The 20,292-nt window shown below is 40.5% G+C and overlaps 1 protein-coding gene across 6 annotated transcripts in view; it reads right to left on the bottom strand.

Annotated features, from left to right (window-relative positions):
- The window catches only part of DNM3 (dynamin 3), a 392,696-nt gene that overhangs the window by 127,648 nt on the left and 244,756 nt on the right, over window positions 1-20,292 (bottom strand). For all 6 annotated transcript variants that reach the window (XR_009551586.1, XM_060197877.1, XM_060197878.1 and 3 more), the window contains one exon: window positions 7,788-7,897. Coding sequence is in view for 5 of the 6 variants with exons in the window: in XM_060197877.1 (XP_060053860.1) it covers window positions 7,788-7,897 (110 nt within the window). In the remaining variant the exon portion in view is untranslated. The remainder of the gene's footprint in view (window positions 1-7,787; window positions 7,898-20,292) is intronic.

Here is a 20,292-nt window from a genome sequence, read left to right as displayed (position 1 = left end):
TGTTTAAAATACAAAGATTCCCAGGAAGCACAATGCGGGTGACACACAGGTGTTTCAAGCATGAAAAAATTTCACTAAGCCTTCCAGTGATTTTTTTTTTTTTTTTTTTGGAAAAGCTGCAATGCACCCACTTGCTATTTTTCTCCTTAGGAGAAGGCAGAAACAGTCATCCAAGTAGGGCATAATACTCCTATTCCATCTCAGAGTTTAATCTGAAAACCAATAAGGGAAGAATTTAAAGTGATTGCTTCAAGCCACAGACATTTCATACCCAGGCAATCATGCTGGCTTTCCTGAGAATTTATCTTAGCTGTGAAATCAATTGTCACAAGCTTAGTTCACAAAAATGTTACGAAATCATATTTGATTTCTGTCTTTGTGTGGTTGCTGAATCAAATAAATCAAATGAGCAGACAATTTGGTTCTCCAGTTTATCTCTTTCCAGCCTCTCTCTGAAAACATTTCACCCCTCCCCCAAGGCACCTAGGATTTCCTAAGGATGCAATTTCACAACAAGAGACAACATAAAGGGAAAAAAGGCAGTAGCGAGAACTGGGAAATTATTGTAATATGTAGGATCAGAACCATATGACGACAAATATCTTTGTAGTGAGATACTGGAACAAAGGAAGAGAGCTGACTCAAAAGCAGAAAAGCAGAGCTCTCTGATTCAAAGACTAGGCTTCAATAGCCTTCAAGATAAAAAAATTTAAAAAAAAAGTCCTTTACTGACTCCTTAGACTCACTTCTATTCATTCTTTCTGATGGGGAAAGCACAGGGTTTACCTTTCTCAATCTATACAGCAAAGTAAACATCACTTCCATACTGTATACTCAAATGATAACTCTGCAAAAGTTCTCAAATCCCTGCCTCACTCCTGGGAACTTAATCGTTCCAGCAGAAGCAAGAAGGAGCGAAAACTCATGAACTGAAAATGAAATTCCTGTTTTCTGGTTGTCTACCTCCCTAACTTTTAGGGGTTCTCTACATGGCAGAAAATCTGCGAGCTGTTGACATTTTGCTAGAGTTTAAATAATTGCTATTTTGAAAATTTGAAAGCAGAGAGCAACAAAACATTTCTGAATAATAGAAGACAACAAGAACAATGTTGAGACAATTTACAGTGTCATGTCTGTTACAGTGTTCCCCCCCCTTAAAGAACTATGCCATGGAATTTTTAAATCTAACAAAACCCATGTATACAGCTGTATATAAGTAAAAATTCTAAGGTTTTTACTTTTAAATAAGAGATTTGGTTTTGTGCAAAAGCTATTTCCTCTAGGAGTCTTTCTTCATCTATAAATCCATTTTCAGCCCATTCTAATCTAAGGCTCTAGACTTCTAAAATGTAGATACAGCATGTTTTATATCAGGAGTTGGCATTATTTATGACCTCTCCACAGGACAGAGGGGAAGTGTAATATCCATCCAGCATACCAGGCACTGTGTTAGACACTGGGAATACATAAAGCAATGAAGAAGGCCCACACAATCTCTCCCTTGTGAAAAAGAGCAGAGCAGTGGAGACAGAGATCAACGACATGATTAAATTTTTAAAATTAATTTGCCACTGTGTTAAAAGTAGACAGAGGTGTAAACTATATTAAAGTGTTCACTTATCACATTCAATTACTAAAACATAGGGTTTCAGCATTTCTTAGAACAACCCCACTTTCTCCTGTCTAAAACTTGTTATTTTTGTGTCCCTTTGGTCACTGCATCACATAATACAAGGTGTCATACCTAGAAGAAATATTTTTGACACTGAGAGTAATATGCAGGGAAAGCTAAACCTCTATGTCATGTCTTAAGTTACAGAAAGAGTCTCATGCATTGGGCAAGTCAACTGAGCAGGCTAGAGTTTTCAGTCTTGAGCTTGCTTCCCCTCCACAGATCTGATATAGTTTCTGTGTGGAGAGATGGCCTGCCATTCTCCATGAGAGAGCACAGGGTGATTATTCAGCTCATAACTTGCTGGGGATTGGAAGATGAATTCGCATCTATCAAAGAAAAATTGTCTTGAATGAGAAGATTTAAAGGACAAACATTTCTTACTTAATATTCTATGGAATAAGAAGAAATGCTTTAAGCATTCTTTTGACCACCATGGAGTAAAATAAAATAACTTCCCTGGAGTCGGGCGGTAGCGCAGCGGGTTAAGTGCAGGTGGCGCAAAGCACAAGAATCCCAGTTTGAGCCCCCGGCTCCCCACCTGCAGGGAAGTAGCTTCACAGGCGGTGAAGCAGGTTTGCAGGTTTCTTTCTCTCCCTCTCTCTGTCTTCCCTTCCTTTCTCCATTTCTCTCTGCCATATCCAACAACAACAGCATTAATAACAACAATAATAATAGAAACAAAAGTAATAAGGGCAACAAAAATGGTGGGGGAATAGCCTCTAGGAGCAGTGGATTCGCAGAGTGGGCACTGAGTCCTAGCAATAACCCTGGAGGCAAAAAAAAAAAAAAAAAAAAAAAAACACCATCTCTAGGGATCTAGTTTGTGTTCCATACACAAGCTTCAGTGCATGCATGGTATTCTGGACCCAGCACTTGATTTCCGAGAACAGAACACTGCATGATTTTACTCTATTGGATTTACAACAAATGTGAGCCCCTATTTAGGGACAAGTAATTGCTTCCCTTTTAATAAAGATCTGACACCACCAGGTCCAAGGGAGACCTGACCTTTTCAACAGGGCATGGAACACAACTTATGCCAGGCATATTTGCTTAATGAAGCACTTTCCTGAGCAACTTAAACCCCAAGCACATCTTACTATAGAAACCTAGCTGTATAGGTATATAAACGGAAAACCTGACTCCAGTTCCCTTCCAGCTAACAAGTGGAAAATAGACCGCCCAACAATGAGAATAAAGAGCCATTCTTTTCAGCAGACCTACAGAGTATTTGTGTGCTCGCTAGAGCTCAGCACTGCTTGACATTTATTAAGTGCTGGCAATGTGCAGGGGCCTGCATGGAGTCTCTAAACGTCTTAACATCACTTTCTGAAGGGAATGGGGGAGGAGGTGAATCAGAAACTTGGTGATAAAAAAAAAAAAAGAAAGAAAACTTGGTGATGCTGATAAAACCAGGTCCTGAGTGGCAGCTACAAAGCAGAGGCCAAAAAAGAATGCCTTATTTTTAAAGAAAACAGAGCTGGACAGTCCCCAGGGGTGCTCAGAGATTACCAGGTGGCTGCCCTATCCCACTGGAGGATACAGGTCTCTGCTGGCTACAGAGCAGGCATACCATGCACCAAATGGGCCTTAGCATGATCTTGCGAGCCTGGGATGCTGAGGTAAGCCAAGCTCAGCACAGAGAGACCATTATCCAAATGTGCTCCTGCCAGGGAAAACGTGGCATCTCTAACAAAAGCAAATGCAACCAAAGTCTGGGGGAGCACTGAAGTCTTTGGTGCCCTGCTACAAAGAGCTGGAGGAGTCATTTAACTTAGTTTCTGCACTGATTCGGTGACACCACAAAGAGGAACATGATCTGTCACCACACATCAGTCTCCCTGGAGACCTGGGGTGCTCATTTGGAAAGGCTCCTTCTTTCCTGGAGTATCTGTAGCTTTATCAAGTCTAGCTGTGAGAACTACAGCCCTATCGTGCTTGAAATCACTGTAACTAGTGGTAATCCCTTCCATTTAGAAGAATAGTAGCCTTTGAGCACTGTTAAGAGTGGCTTAAAATTCTGGTCACCAGACTCATAAAGATCATATTAGTTCCAGGACATGAAAGGAGGATGTTAAATGTCTCAATTCCCACACACCTGGTGACTGGGAGCACAGAGTTAAGTGTTTTTGATTTTAGAATGGAAAGTTGACATAGCAACTTAGTCATAAAACAGTGCTACACATTGCTATGGCTCAGAGGCAGGCTCAAGACCTGGAGCGAGAGTGCCAGTCAGCCATATTGCACTTTTAAATGAGACCACAAGAGTCCCTGGAAATAAGTGAGACCTAATAGTAAACTGAAATAAATACTTAGACATGTAGTCACAAACCTCTTCATTGCTGCTATTTTAGGGACAATTCCAATTTACACTTATAGGTGTAATTTTCATTCCATAGTTAATATCACAACTATGGTATCAGAGAAAGCCCTCGGTCAAGAGACATGAGATCTGAGTTCCAGCTCTGACTTTGTCATTAACTGCTTTTGGTACATGGAATAAGGAAGTTAACTATTAGAGGAGCCTTAAGCATAGAAGCAATAAAAACACACAAGATGATCTCTCCAGTCCCAGAGTTCCCTTCAGACTCTTACACTTACATTTTATAACAACATAGGTAGCAACCTCAAAGTTCACACAGGAACACTTAGTCCTAAGCCACAGAGTTTAGTAACTCACACAATTGTGCAGGATGGCTATATCAAGTGATCCAAAGGATTGCAGTGAAAGACAGGATTGGAGAAAAAAAAAGTTATGGATGCATTTAGAAAAAGTCTTAAATTAATCGCAGACAAATCTTATAAAGGCAATGAAGAGAGAGAGAAAGAGTGTGAGAGAGAACCTTCTTTGGCTTATGGTAAAAGAAAAGTTTTAAAACTAAGCAATGAGAAAATACAGATGACCTATCAAAAGAAGCAGTCACTAGAACGACAGCTGACTTTACAAAGCAGAGTTAGAGCAATGATAGCTTCCGAGTTATAAGATAAAATAGCTGCACCTTTAGTATTCAAATGAAGTAGAATATACAGAATAGAAGATGAAATGCTAAAACCTAGTTCTTTGAAATTAGACAGAATTCTGGCAAGAGTGAGAATGAAGAAAGAAGGCTGCAGAAACTAAAAATAAAAGGAGGGGACTCCATGGTAGTGTTCCTCATAAAGCATACATGTTACAATGCACAAGGACCTGGGTTTGGACCCCTGGCCCCCACTAGTAGGGGGGGAACTTCATGAGTGCTGGAGCAGTGCTACAGTTGTCTCTCTTACTTCCTCTCTGTTCCCCTTCCCTTTCAATTTTTGTCTCTATCAAAAATTAATAAATAAAGTGAAAAGCGATAGACTTTTAGATATAGCAGAGACTGGAATAGAGAGAATTTTAAGACATACTTAATACTTGGTCAGAAAGATAGATCACCTGGATAGTACACTTGCTTTGCCATGTATACAGCCCAGATTTAAACTTGGCCTCCACTGCATTGGAGGAAATTTTGGCCCTGTGGTAGCCTTTTCCTTCTGTCTTTGTCTCTATCTTTCTGTCTGAAAAAATTGGCCTACTGTGTTGAATCCCTGGTGATGACAAAATAAATAATACAAATCAAAGAAACATATGTATGTATGTATTTGACACTAAAATTTGTTTAAGACGTTCAGAGTGAGAACCACTTGCTAAAATAGGTAATTTGGCCAAACTGACTCCTGACCAAAAAAAAAAAAAAAAAAAAAAAAACTGAACGAATTTGGTAATAATGAAATACAAATTTGGTAATAATTAAATACAAATTTGGTAATAATTGAATACATTAAAACACTAGTTTAAAGTCTACTTATCAAAACTATCTACAAGGGTCAGATAATTTTACAAGTTCTACAAATCAATTAAAGTCAAGCCCTAAGTTTCCCAAAAAAAACCAATAACTTATTTCCACATCCACCTATGAAGCCAATAGAACTTTGCCATGAAAATGGCGGCAACATCAACAAATCAAAGGACACAATCCATCTTCTTTACTTGATCACAGGTATCTACCAAAGAATATTTCATTATAAAATTCTGAACTAATTTTCTTAAATTTAGAAACTAGACCAGTATGTCTGATTATATTTGACATTGTCTTAAAAGGCCAAGTCCCTGTAAAAATAATAAGAGATTCCAGGGCTAAGGAGACAGAACTTGCATGACTGATAGCCCAGATACACAGACTCAATCCTGGCACTACTATATACTAGAGGTGACTGGTGCTCTGGTATCTTTTTCTTTAAAAAAGGATCCCCAAAGGGAAAGACAATGGTTATTGTGTGTGTTATGGGATACCCTTATATTCGTAGAAGGCTTTGAAAAGTGACTGAAGAGTCTGATATCCTTTGAGAAGTCTAGTAACCAGAATAGAAGGCTTTTAGAAGGCTTTTAGAAGACTGGGGCTCTCTTATTTTGGTGTCTTTTAATCTACTGAGAATCTACTGTTGAATTTCATTTGAAAAATTGATCTACCTATTTACTGTCTGCGCAGATCTGGTTTATGGTGGTATTGGGATTGAACCTGTGAGTCCAGAGCCTCAGGAATGAAAGTATTTTGCATAACCACTATGCTATTTACCCAACCCAGAACCACATCTTTTTAAAATGTGAGATTCCTAGGATAACTAAGGAGCAAATATGACTTCCTATATGGAAGTCACACTCCTCATTCTGTGCCCAGGTACAAAGGCCAAGCACACCTCTAGAGATTCTGTTGGGACATGCTGGTGGTTTCAGCACTCTGAGGAAGACAGAGACAGGACAGAATATAGTACCAGAGAACACTCCTGCTCTCTCCAGGAAAGCTTGGTCATTCTCAGAAGGATTTTTCTCTTCAAGCTACTCTCAAGTAATACTAAGTCTTTAAAGAAATCCCACTTTGGTATTCGGTAGGAAAATTGTATTTACTTTTCTTCCTCCTTGACTCTTGAAATGCCTTACTGTTGTGGTTTTTCTAAGTATTTTTGAATAATGAATCACTCTGAGCAACCTATTGGAATCATAAGAAGAAGCCTTCTGGTGCTATTTTTTTGACTCAATGGTGATTGACCCAGGGATAGTCACTGAACCCAATCAAGGGACTTCATTCATTGCTAAACAAGGATAAAAGACCTGAAGAAGATGGGTTAAAATTAGACTTGCCACTTAGTGACTCAGTCTCTTACTGACTTACTCATAGAAATTACTGTTTCCTATAATATTTCCATTTGGGAAAAAAAAATTCTTTTATCATCCTTTCCTAGTGGAAGTCCTTTATATTTCTTTATGATGTCCTCAGTTGTCTTTCCATTTGTTTAACTTTATATCAGCTTCAGTGAATAACACTGTACTCCATGTTTTCAAGTTGGGTGGGAGGCAGGGAAAAGAAAGTGGGGGAGGGAAGGAAGGACTGAAGGAGAGAGGGAGGAAGGGAGGGAAAGTAAAAGGGAGAAGGAAAGAAAGGCTTAGATGCAGAAGTCCTGATTCATATTTAAACTTTCCATGTGTTGATACTGTGATCTTAAGAGAGTCAGTTATCTTCTCTAAGTTGCATTTTCTAATTTATAAAATGGTAACCACGCTGCTTTACATGTTAGCCTCATGAGCAACTGTTACAAAAAGCAATGAATATACATGGACAGTACTTTTGAAAAATTGTAAAATACTCTGTATTCATGCTGACTGAATAATTCTATTCACTGATGCAAGAATTTAGTCATAATGTATATGAGAAGATCTTAAGTGGTATCTACTCATACTAAACAGATACTATTAAAATTCATGACTGAGTAATTTATAAGTATGCAAATAATAAACTTAGGGCAAAGAAAGCTTAAAAGTAACACAATGTAGTTAAGAATGTAAGGCTCATGGTGTTAGTGCCTGCTGGAAAATCGGGGATATACTAATGAATCTCTGAAGATTTCCTTAGTCAATGTCTTAATCTTTTGGATCCATCACTCATGGTGGGAGCAAAAGATATGGAATACAGGAAAACCAAATAATTAAAATTTTCCAGATGGGATCAAAGAAACTACCGCAAATTTAATCTGTAGATTTAGCTGAAGAAATGCAAGGGGAAAACATCGAAAGTCAAAAGCTGCTTCATTTTCTTACCTCTGTTCTGTGTTAAAGAGTGCAAAGATGTGCTTGCTAGACATAAAACTCTTTTCTACATCCCGAACTTTCAGGTTGTCCAAAGGAAGCATATATTTCTTCTCTTTTTCCTAGAGAGAGAAAAAGTTGATTTTATTAGAAGATCTTGAAGCATGTCAATGACAACATATCACCTAAGCTGGTGAACATTTAATTATGGTATTTTGGTCTAGCACACACATTTTTGACACCAGGTACCAAGGAATAAAAGTGAGTGTAAAAGAGCAGACCCCAAGGATTCCTGACACGTGGACTGGGAAGAAGTGGGGAGGGAAAGTGTACAGGAAGGAAGGCTTGGCCATGGAGAAAACACATGGTCCTTTATCCTTTCTTCCTCATGTGGGTCCCCTTAGATGTTTTAAACGTTAGTTTGATATTAAGAATTTAGCCATCTGTTAATATTTAGCAAAAATGTTCTGGTCCTAATTCAATGAGAAATGCCAGATGGATTTCATTTCATATTTTATTTGCAGCCTAAGCAGTTTAGATAGCCAGTGCTGGCAGAAGACTGGAAGCACAAGGACCCTTGGATAAAATACCCTCTGTAAACTACGATAAAGCACAAAAAACACTTTGCTCATTTGGGGCTAGATTAAAATGAAGGTCCAGGAAAGAATTACTTTGTAAAGTAGTTGAGCTCTTTGAGAAAACAAAAGAACTCACTATAGGTGGATTGATCCTAGTTAGAACACATTCTGTCTTAAAATGAGCAATTCCTTAGGAAGGAAGTAGAATATTGAAGAAGGGCAGTCTGCAAAGAGGCTAAACTGACATTAGTAAAGCATACTGGACACCAAAGTACTACTAGAAATACTTTTAGGGATTGCCCCAGGGGTGAAATTATCCTCTGTATAAATACCTAACAACCAGTATAACATGAGTCAAACACTCAGCTTAAAAAAACTCCTTAGTCTTCATTACCAAGGCATTTTGCCACAGACCTTATTCAACAGGAGCCCTCTGCAAAGTCCCAGATGAGAAAAAGCAGGATTGGACTCCAGAGGAGAAGCACATGGAGACTTAGCTGGAACTTTAATAAGCAATTATTAGTGCCTGTTCCATCCAGATCTGTCTGACATAAGCCTTTTTGCTCCTGAAGCTCTACAGCACTACCTTGAGAATTTGTGGCAGGCATCAGAGTAGAGGTGAATTCTTCTGAGCTCTAAGTCTGCCTTCTGCCCTGGGGTCTGTTGGAAGCAGGCCCCAGAGACTGACTGCAGGGAATATCACTGGCTTTGTGACTCCTTGCTCCTAAAGCAGTGGCCAATAGAGGGTTCGGCAGAGCAGTTAGAACTGCAAAGGATAAGAGAGAACTAAAGAGACTAAGTAAGGGGAGCTGGTCAGACAACAAAATGGCTGTCCTGACAGATAGTACCTTCAAGGAAAACAAATGTAAAAAATATAAAAGAAAGTAAATTGGAGCAGGAAAAGCCTAAAAGATAATGGAAAAGCAAAATAGTCTATGACTATTCCAAGATTTTTTTCTCACAAAAATTAATCATGTACTAGCTAACACAGGAATTATTTAAATTTAACATTTATTTATTTCATGAGAGAAAAAAAACCAGAGTACCACTCTGGCACATGTGGTATCTGGAATAGAACTCAGGACCTCATACGTGCAAGTCCTGTGCTCTACCTGTGCTCTACCACTGAGCAAACTCCCTAGCTTTAAACATAAGGATACTTTTTCTTTTTTTTTTTATTCTTTTTTTTTTATTTAAAAATTTTTCCCTTTTGTTGCCCTTGTTGTTTATCATCATTGTTGTTATTGCTGTCATTGTTGTTAGATAGGACAGAGAGAAATCGAGGAGGGGGGAGACAAAGATAGACACAGGAGAGAAAGATAGACACCTGCAGACCTGCTTTCACCACCTGTGAAGAGAAACCCCTGCAGGTGGGGAGCCAGGGGCTTGAACACCAGGATCCTGATGCCAGATCATGCACTTTCCGCCATGTGCGCTTAACCCACTGCACCACTGCCCAGCTCCCAAACATAAGGATATTTTAAATAGTCAAATGCATAGTATAAGCTGATAAAGTATACAGCTGAGTCTGACTTGTAACATGTGCGCTCAGCCAGGTGAGCCACCGCCCAGCCCCTAGAGTCTAACTTGTTTGAAGCTCTTGTCAGACATCTTAGGACAGAATTATACAAGGTGAGACTACAGAGTAAATGAAAAGCTATCCAATACACAAATGAAAATACTTGAGTTCCAAGGGATTTTGCTTTTTTTAGGATTTATTTTTATTTTATTTTTTTTTTACCAGTACACTGCTCAACTCCAGTTTTTTATGGTGGTGAAAAGGACTGAACCTGGGACTTTGGAGCCTCAGGCATGAAAGTCTTTTTATAATAACCATTAAGGCACATTTTAAAAAAAACTGGATATTTTTTCAATGCCCTAATTTAAGCAGCTGGGTTTGTGTTAGTGCACCATTCTATTCAACCTTTTGAAATGATGGATTTGCCTTTTCATGGGAAATCTGCATTTCATTGTAAAGATGGAACGTTATGTCCTTGGCATGTTTTCTGTAGGAGTAGTCTCCCTTTTTGTATTGCATTCTTCAGCATACAGTGAAGACTGAAAATCCAGCAAGTTTATGTCAGATATTAAACACTAGAGAAACACACAGATGTAGACAAGGGAACCATGAGAAATAGTTTCCTTTCCAAACTACTAAATGTAGTTGACCAAAGGCCTCTGAGAACATATTATTGTTAAATTGCTTCAAAATCAATACTTTGAAGACTGGCACAGGAAAAAGAAAAAAGAAGATGCAGACTGACTTGTTTAATTACACTATAAGTCAAATGGAGAATTAAGAGAAACAGTAATACTAGGCATTAAAATGACATGGATATTTCTAATAGGAGAGAGAATGATGTCCTGTTAAAAGAACATCTTGTATATGGGATAACTAAAATAAGTATAAGAAGTAAGAGGGTATATAGAACTATAATTTCCAAAAGGCTGAGTCTTAGCACCAACTTAACTTTCATTTGTGACATGATCTCTGTTAGTTTCCTTAAACTGTCTAATATGGCTTCCATAGCCCCCCCCCTCCCCACCTCAGATGACTACTAAGGACTTCAGAGTGGACAGTTTAACTAGAATGTGCTCTAATCAATAAACACAATCCAATTTCAAGAAGTCAGCATCAGAAAAGGGGAATAATCTCATTAAAACTTTTCATATTGCTGATATAATGAAATGGCAATATTTTGAGTATACTAAGGTAAATAAAACACTCTTGAGCAAAATGTCATCTGCCTCCTTTTACTGTTTTGAATTTGGTTGCTCATATTAAGTTCTATTGACAGTGCTGAGGTCCATGAACTTACCAATACTTTGCTTCTCTTCATCTAATCTATCACTGCTGTCCCACCCCACCCCACCGCACTTCTGCCATAGTGTGTTTTTTTTTGTGTGTTTTTTTTATTGTTGTAGTTATTACTGTTGTTATTGTTATTGGATAGGACAGAGAGAAATGGAGAGAGGAGGGGAAGACAGAGAGGGAGAGAGAAAGAGAGACACCTGCAGACCTGCTTCACCACCTGTGAAGCGACTCCCCTGCAGGTGGGGAGCCAGGGCTCAAACCGGGATTCTTATGCCGGTCATTGTGCTTTGCACCACCTGCGCTTAACCCGCTGCACTACAGCCTGACTCCCTATAGTGTGTTTTTCATGCTCCCAGTACTCAATCTGAGACCTGTCATCATTTCAAATGATGTGGCTGCCCTCCCCACCTTTACTACAGCAAGACTATGCAGTGTGATGCTTGGAACACTTGTCAGAGAAACCCTGTCTTAACAGACACCCTCATCCCTCTTTCCTTTAGGTCCTGATCTCTCACAGCATGTGGTAACATATGGCCTCGCTCAGCCTCCTTGCCTTCTCATTTATTCAGAACCAGTAAGGAGGGCAATTTTCTAAAACTATTCTGTTAGATTCATTACAGTCCTTTAAAACTCTCATGGCTCTCCATTATTTACAAGAGAAAAATCAATGACACCCCACCCCCCTTCACACGACATCAGAAAACACAAATTGGCTCGATCTTAGTCAAGGTCACCTTTACCTAAGAAGTCTCCATTTCCACTACAGACATCTTTGCTGATTAAGATATCTCCATTTCCACAACTGGTAGCTTTGCTGACTGTCTTCAACCAACTAAAGATACTCTTTCAACTTATCCCTAGCATATCAGTGTTTATTTATTTTTCCAGATAGGGACTGAGAAGGAGAGGAGGGGGATGAAAGACCACAACATTAAAACCTCTTTAAAAAACAAAAATAATAATATATATATACATATAAACAATTTATTTTAGAAAGAGAGTTAGGTACAGAGAGAAAGAAACAGAGTGAGTATGAGACAAGAGCACTGCTCAGCTCTGGCTTATGGGACTGAATCTGGGACCTCAGAGCCTCAGGCAAAAAAGCCTTTTTGAATAACTATTATGTTGTCTTCCAAGTCCAACACTGAAGCTTATTTCAGTGCAGTGGGGTCTGTACACATAGCAAAGTAGCACATGATCCAAATGAGCTGTTTCACTGGCTCAACAGTGATACTGATATTCAGTGCCCAGTTCAAATCCTACCTTCTATGGGGAAAAAAATGCTCTCAAGTTTCTAGTTGTCTGTTACTCTATCCCTAAACTCTTCCTTTTTTTTTTTTAAACTCATGCAATTCATTTTGAGTTCTACTTTCTATAAGATATCTTCACTTTGTGAATGGACTCCACAGTAAAAATGCATATGGAGTAACGTTAGGGACTGCCCCAGTCTCCGAAGGGAGGCTGGGTTATCCTGCCCTGCCACTAGAGGAAGACTGGTCCTGAAATGAGTGCAGCCCACAATGTTCCCAGCTGTGGTCATGAACTGTGAGGTCAGACCAATAGGGACTCAGAGGTTACACAGGCCTCTATGCTAAATATCAATATATGTGGGCCCTGGGTCAGATGAATGCAGTAAACAATTAATTTTATTTGTAGGGTTTTTTTTCCCCCAAGATTGGGAGCTATTCTCTATCCTAATCCAACTTTCTAGCCTTTTCCTCTATTCTGACACCATATTTTCAGACAATATTTTGTCTAACTTCATATTAGCTATCAAACTCAAGTAAAAACTACCAGTAGTGAGTTCTAGGAACATATCCAAAATAGACTTTCTAGCTTCTTTCCAGCCTCAGATCTCTATTCTCATCTGTTCTGTTCCTACTTTTGTTTTCTGTTCATTAATCATTTTTTCCTGCTTTCTATTTTGCTGCCTTTCAGCCACCAAGTTGCAGATACTACCATGATTCCATCCTGACTTCCCTGGGCAGACAATCTCACCAATGAGTCCTGGAACCTCACCTCTCCAGAGCCCAACCCCACTAGGGAAAGACAGAAGCAGGCTGGGGGTATGGGTACACATGCCACTGCCCTTGCCCAGTGGAGAAGCAATTAGAGATGCCAGAACTCCTACCTTATGCACTTCCAAAATAATTTATTTATTTTAATTAATTCGCTTATTTATAAAATGGAAACACTGACAAAACCATAGGATAAAAGGGGTACAATTCCTACCACCAGAACTCCGTATTCCATCCCCTTCCCTGATAGCTTTCCTAGTCTCTAACCCTTTGGGAGTATGGACCCAGGATCATTATGGGGTGCAGAAGGTGGAAGGTCTGCCTTCTGTAATTGCTTCCCCACTGAATATGGGTGTTGACAGGTTGACCCATACTCCTAGCCTTTCTCAATCTTCCCCTACTCGGGCGGGGTTCTGGGGAGGCGGAGCTCGAGGACACATTGGTGGGGTTATCTCTCCAGGGAAGTCCCGTTGGCATCACGGTAGCATCTGGAACCTGGTGGCTAAAGAAGAGTTAACATATAAAGCCATATAAACTGTTGACTAATCATGAACCTAAAGGCTGGCATATTGTAGATGAATATTTGGGGTATCTGTTTTGGAAATAGCTAGTAGGTCTATTTTAGGTATATTCCAAAGGGCCCATGACTTTATTAGTTTTTTTTTCTGAGCCTGACATCTGATATGCAGGTGGGCCCAAGTTATTGTCTGGGGAGATGATGTCATGGCTGGAAAAAGGGCTAGAAAGCTGGATCAGGGAAGAGAGTAGCTCCCAAATATGGGAAAAGTGTATTAATATTATTGACTGTAAACCCCATCAATTTGATCTGGAGCCCATATTCAGCGTAGAAGTCTATGTAACCTCTACATCACTGTAGTTCTGAACTCACAGTGGGGGAGAATTGATAGATGGAAGATGACCAGAGGGTTCTGAACATCAACTCCATCTTCCTGGAGAGGGAAGAGAAAAAAAGAGAGGGACATTTGGATGTAGTAATAAGTGTATGTGTGACTTAGAAAGGAAAAGAAGAGGAGACAGTAGAAAAAAAGGGGGGAAATATATACAAATATAGATAGTTGTAGAAATAATAGTTAAACCATATCTGCAACCTTAAGAGAACTGCTGTAGCTTCCAATGGAGGGACTGGGGATCCAGAACTCTGGTGGTGAGAACAGTGAGGAGTTGTACCCCTGTTATCTTATAATTTTGTAAATCAATATTAAATCAGCAATAAAAAATGCATGTGGAGGATGCCCATTTGGAACATGGAATATTCAGTCAATTCTACTATTAAAGTAAGCCACATTTTCTAAGAAATAAAAAAAATTTAGAGTGTTTTTTACAATGGTTACAAACAAATGAGATAAAAGAGTGTAGGCAAGGATACTGGGGACAGTAGTCTAGGTTCCTGGGACAAGGCTAGGGCCAAAAAAAAGTGACATCCCACAAGTTAATGCACTGCACACATCCAACCAGAATGTGTCTTGGTCCAGTCTACTTCCTTCATTAGAAACTGTTCTGCCAGGCAGGTGAAATAACTCACTTGGCTAGGATTTATTATGTGTGCTACCCAGGTTCTAGCCTGGCCGCTACTACATTGAAGGAAGTTTTAGTGCTGTAGTCTCTTTCTCTGCTTCATTGCCTTCTCTGTCTCTGTCTCTATTTAAAAAAATTATATCTTTTTTTCAGCCACCAGGTTCCAGATGCTAACATGATGCCAACCTGACTTCCCTCAGCAGACAACCCCACTAGGGAAAGATAGAAACAGGCTGCGTGAATGGATCGAACTGCCAATGCCCATGTTCAGTGGGTAGGCAATTACAGAAGCCAGACCTTTCACCTTTTGCATCCCCATAATGATCCTGGGTCCATACTCCCAAAGCAATAAAGAATAGGAAGCTATCAAGGGAGGGAATGGGAAACGGAGTTCTGGTGGTGGAAATTATGTGGAAATGTATCCTTATTATCCAAGACCATAGGGTTTTGTCAATATTTCCATTTTATAAATAAAAATTATATAAGTAAAAAAGAAGTCATATTTATCACAATAAAAAAGGAGGACTGAGGTGGGGAGTAGAAGGAGGAGGAAGAAAAAATAATTCTATAGTTCTTAACTGCTTTTCTCTTTCTCTCAAAATTACTTATAGAAGTTGACTCTTCTAGCTCAAAGTTAACTTATACTTTTCCAGAGGTATTATGGGCCTCGTTTTTCTGTATTCTTTTCTGTTCCCATTTCACTAGCAGATTTGTTGTTTTTAAACCAACAGGACCTTTAAAAAAAACTATATATATATATATATATATATATATATATATATATATATATATATATTCCCCAAACCCAATTAATCAAATGAGAGACAAGTGTCCCTTGATGGAAGAAAGAGGGGTCAGACAATGAAAGAACCTACGCACGAGACCCACCCTCTGGCCCTGAACTTGCCTCTAAGAAATGTGGTTTTCATAACTATGAGCTTTGTCACAGCGACCTGGGTTTCTGGACACTAATTCCATAACCTGGCCCACCTGCTGGCATCACTTGTAGGTCTCTCATACCATAATGATCCCTGTGACTTCTACCTAGCAAATGCATTTCACAGATGAAAGGGCAAAATTCACCAAGACCTTCCTGGTCAAGCCACCCCTGCCATGTCCTGCCTTGCTTGTCTGACTGGACACTGTATGTGTCCACCAAATACCAGACACTGGGCTGGCGAACCATCATCAGCTTCTGGTGTGACCAAGCAGGGTACTGAGGCTCGCTCTGCCCTCTCTAGGATTGGTTCCACCCCAGTCCCACTACTGTGCTTGGTTTTTACTCCAGTAATTATTCCAGTGTCTAGATGCTTCACCTAAGTAAGCCTGTAGACTCTGCCTTCCCAACCACATGGCCAACTCCAAAAGAAAAGTGAACTTTGTCACTACTATTACTGTCATCCTTATTGTTTATTATACATACTGTTGTGTAACTGCTGCCCTGGAACTTCCCCCCTATCAAAGTGGCAATTGAGTGAAGCAACTACTTCCTTCTTAGTTTGGGTTGAGTAGTAGCTCTTCAGCAAACAGGCGTTGAGTAAACACATAATTGAGCCCCCTCCTGTACTGACTGATTGTCTAGAATAATAATTCAATGGGGATGACTACTGACTTATAAAATAATCAAAGTACCAAAGAAAAAACAGACTATAAAAATATGGTGAATAATGGAATTTGAGTTACACGTGCTGTTGAAAACTGGGATGTGGTGTTTATTGCTACTGCAAAATTATAACAATGGTGGTATACTAGTGTGAGACTCATCATAAAAACGACCCATCTTTTTATTAATGCTCTAACTTCCGCCTTTAATCTGAATGGTGCTGTGAATAGCAAAAGCATCTGGGGGGTAGTAGGCTACTGGTAAATGGTACCAAGGTAGAATTAGTTCTTGGGTGCATTCTGGGTGACTGTCCTTGAAGACCCAGACAACTGGTATCCCCTAGGTTCACAGTTGTCCCTGCATTCACTTAGTCTTTAATATAGGGACAGTTGGCACTTGCCCAGGGTTATTAGGGAAGTGGTCACACTGCCATAATTCAGCTGGAGACTCTGCTTCTTTTCCTGGCTCCTCTTCCTCTCTCAGAGCTCAGGAGGTGTGTGTGTGGCTCCAAGGGCCCACTGGAGGGCTCCCTCTGACACCCTCACAGTATTCTAGGCCAGTACTACTTTTCCCTTAAAAAAAAAAAGGTATTTATTTTTATGAGAGAGAGAGAAACCACAGCACCACTCAGCTCTGGTATATGGCAGTGTCAGAGGTCAAACCTGGAACCTCCAGCATGCAGATCCCATGCTTTAAGGCTTAGCTATTAGCTCCTCAACTTTCCACTCCTTTCATCTTTGCACTGAGTATATAGTGCCTTATGTTTTCAGGTCTATCTAATAATCTCCAAAGGTAGATTCCACTATTTCCCTGCTTTTAAAAAAATACACTTTTAGGACCAACAAGATACTTTTTTTTTTCCTCCAGGGTTATTGCTGGGCTCGGTGCCTGCACCATGAATCCACCGCTCCTGGAGGCCATTTTTTCCCCTTTTTGTTGCCCTTGTTGTTGTAGCCTCGTTGTGGTTATTATTATTGCCATTGTTGATGTTGTTCGTTGTTGGATAGGACAGAGAGAAATGGAGAGAGGAAGGGAAGACAGAGAGGGGGAGAGAAAGATAGACACCTGCAGACCTGCTTCACTACCTGTGAAGCGATTCCCCAGCAGGTGGGGAGCCGGGGGCTTGAACCGGGATCCTTACACTGGTCCCTGCGCTGGTCCCTGTGCTTTGCGCCACATGCACTCAACCATTGCGCCACCGCCCGACCCCCTACCAGCAAGATACTTTACCTAGCTAGTGTGGCTGCTCCGTTAGTTCTAGCCTGGCTTCCACCACTGGGGGAAGCTTTGTAGTTAATGGTGTCTTTTTCTCTCTCCTTCTGTTTTTCTTTCTGACAAAAGTTGGCTTAGACAATCACAGAATCTAGAACTATCACATTCTGCACCCCAAAAAGAATTTTGGTCCATACTCTCAGAGTGGGAGAAATGTTAGGGGAAGATGAACAGAGGGCTGTGAAACCCAATTCCATTAGGACCCGGAGAGAGAAAAGGAAAAATAGGAAAGACATTCAGAAGTAGTAATAGGCGTAGCTGTGACTTTTGTTCTCAAATTTTAATATTTACTCTTTGTAAAGCCTGCTATTTAAAAGTCATGTGTGTTGATGCATATAAGAGTACAAGATCAAGGGACTGAGCAGTGGTTCACCTGGCTGAGCGGACATATTGCCATATGCAAGGACCCAAGTTTGAGTCTCCTACTCCTTACCCGCAGGGGGTAAGCTTAACAAGGGATGAAACAAGTCTGTACGTGTTTCTCTCTCTTTCACTTCCTCCCCTTCCCTCTCTACTTCTCTCTGTCCTATCAAATAAAATAGAAAGTAAGAAAAAAGAAAAAAGAGAGAGGGAGAGAAAAAAATGGGCCCTGGGAGTGGTGGAGTCATAGTACTTGGCACTGAGCCAGCGATAACCCTGGTGCGCCCCCTCCCCCCCAAAAGAAGACATACAAAACCAGTAATGTATAATACCATGAATAAAATAAACTCTGAAGAATATATGTGAAGGACTTGTGGTTCAACACGTAAGACTGATCACATACATATATCTCTTCTCTTGCCTCCATCATACAACCCACAACGATAACAGCCAAAGATCTGTTATCAGCACAATGATAACAGCCAAAGATCCACAAGACAAAGAAAATGAGACAGGGAAAGAGTATAAGCAAAACATTCCTTTTTGAGAAAGACAAAGCAGACAGCAGGACACTTATTGATCTAAATGTAGAAAGGGGATACTATCCAAATATCTGCAGAGAGAGAGAATGGAGGAAAAACCACAGCAAGTAGGCCCCACCTTGGGGGAGAGACCTGGGAGAAGTAGAGTTGAAGCAGTCTACAGTTAGGACAGGGTCACTTCCTCTGCTTACCCTCACCCCAGCAGAGACTGAGGTTTTTTTCCTAGAGAAATTACAAGAAAGTTTTGTACTCTGAGATAACAGGCAGGATATCTGAATAGCAAGCATGAGATAAAACAAGAGAACTAGGGGCCGGGAGGTAACGCACCAGAGTAAGTGCACATAGTGCAAAATACAAAGACCTATGCAAGGACCCCACTTTGAGCCCCTGGCTTCCCACCTGCTGGGTGGTCGCTTCACAAGAGGGGAAGCAGATCTGCAGGTGTCTTTCTCTCCGCCCCCCACCCCGTCTTCTCCTCTCTCAATTTCTCTCTGTTCTATACAACATCAACAACAACAACACCAATAACAATAATGGGGGAAAAAAAGATGGCTTCCAGGAGCAGTGGATTCATAGCAGGCACCAAGCCCCAGCAATAACCCTGGAGGCAAAAGAAAAGAAAAAGAAGAAGAAGAAAGAAAGAAAGAAGAAAAAAAACAAGAGACCTCAGTGAAAGTCTATATTCTCAAATTCTGTTTCTTTGGCCTCTCTCCTGCCCTGCTCTAGAATTCAAGAAACAGATGGATTTCTCTGCCCTCCATGAGGCAGAGTAGTGAATGCTGTGCTCTGGAGGGGCTAAGCAGATTCAGAAAATACCCACAATTCTAACACTGCCATGAGAAGGCCAGCCTACACCCTTACACCCTGGCCACCTCACAGACAGGCCCTCTAATCTACAGGCCTCCCCCCAACAGTGAGTGTCCCAGGTGTTAGATGACCACACTTTCAGAGCAGATGCAGTGAGTCTCAGCTACCAGCTCACATGCATGATGAGCTCTCTCAACACAATCTTAGGGTTCAGAATCGCTGAAATATCTCCATCTTGCTCAGGTATTGTGGGCTCCAGGTGAGATATGGACTCAGCTGGCCAGGGGGGCCTCACATTAGCCTCTGACTCTGAAGAGACTGCTTCTGAAAGGACAGTGGGACCTGCTCTGGATTACAACAGAGGTGGGACAGCTCTGAATTCAAAAGTGACACAACTAGCTGGCTTCCTGCCTGCAGCTCCTGGCTCTGTGATTCAGTTTTGGAGAACCATTCCTGGAAACGGCCTACCGGAATTCTACAATTTTGCCCTCCCAGTGGTTCTCTGAGCAAAGCATCCCTCAGAGTAAGTACTCCTCTTCTGCTTAGACCAGAGAAAGTAGCTTCTGCTGCTGGCTGTGTAGACCCCTGAAACAGTGTTTAGTCCTCGTGTGTCATTATCTTTTATCAAACAAGAATCATCAGTAAAGCAGAACAACAGCTCTGGCCAACAGTGCTTCATTAAAAAACAAACATATGCTGAATATGGCCCCCAGATCAGATCAATGAGGTTTACAGTTAACAATAGTTACATACTTTCCCCATATTTGGGAGCTACTCTCTTCCCTGATCCAGCTTTCTGGTCCTTTTTCCAACTATAACACCATACCCCCAATAGCTTAGGTCACCTGCACATTAGATGTCAGGTGTAGGCAAAAACCTACAGTTGGGTCATGAGTCCCTTGGAATATACCTACGACAGACCTACTAGCTTTTTCCAAAATGGAGACCCCAACTCTCCATCCACAATATTTTTTATTTTAGGTTCA

This window comes from Erinaceus europaeus, chromosome 9 (genome assembly GCF_950295315.1).
Source record: "Erinaceus europaeus chromosome 9, mEriEur2.1, whole genome shotgun sequence".
Taxonomy (NCBI): domain Eukaryota; kingdom Metazoa; phylum Chordata; class Mammalia; order Eulipotyphla; family Erinaceidae; genus Erinaceus; species Erinaceus europaeus.
The sequence above is the reverse complement of the archived record's forward strand: the minus strand, read 5'-3'. Positions and strand labels throughout refer to the sequence as shown.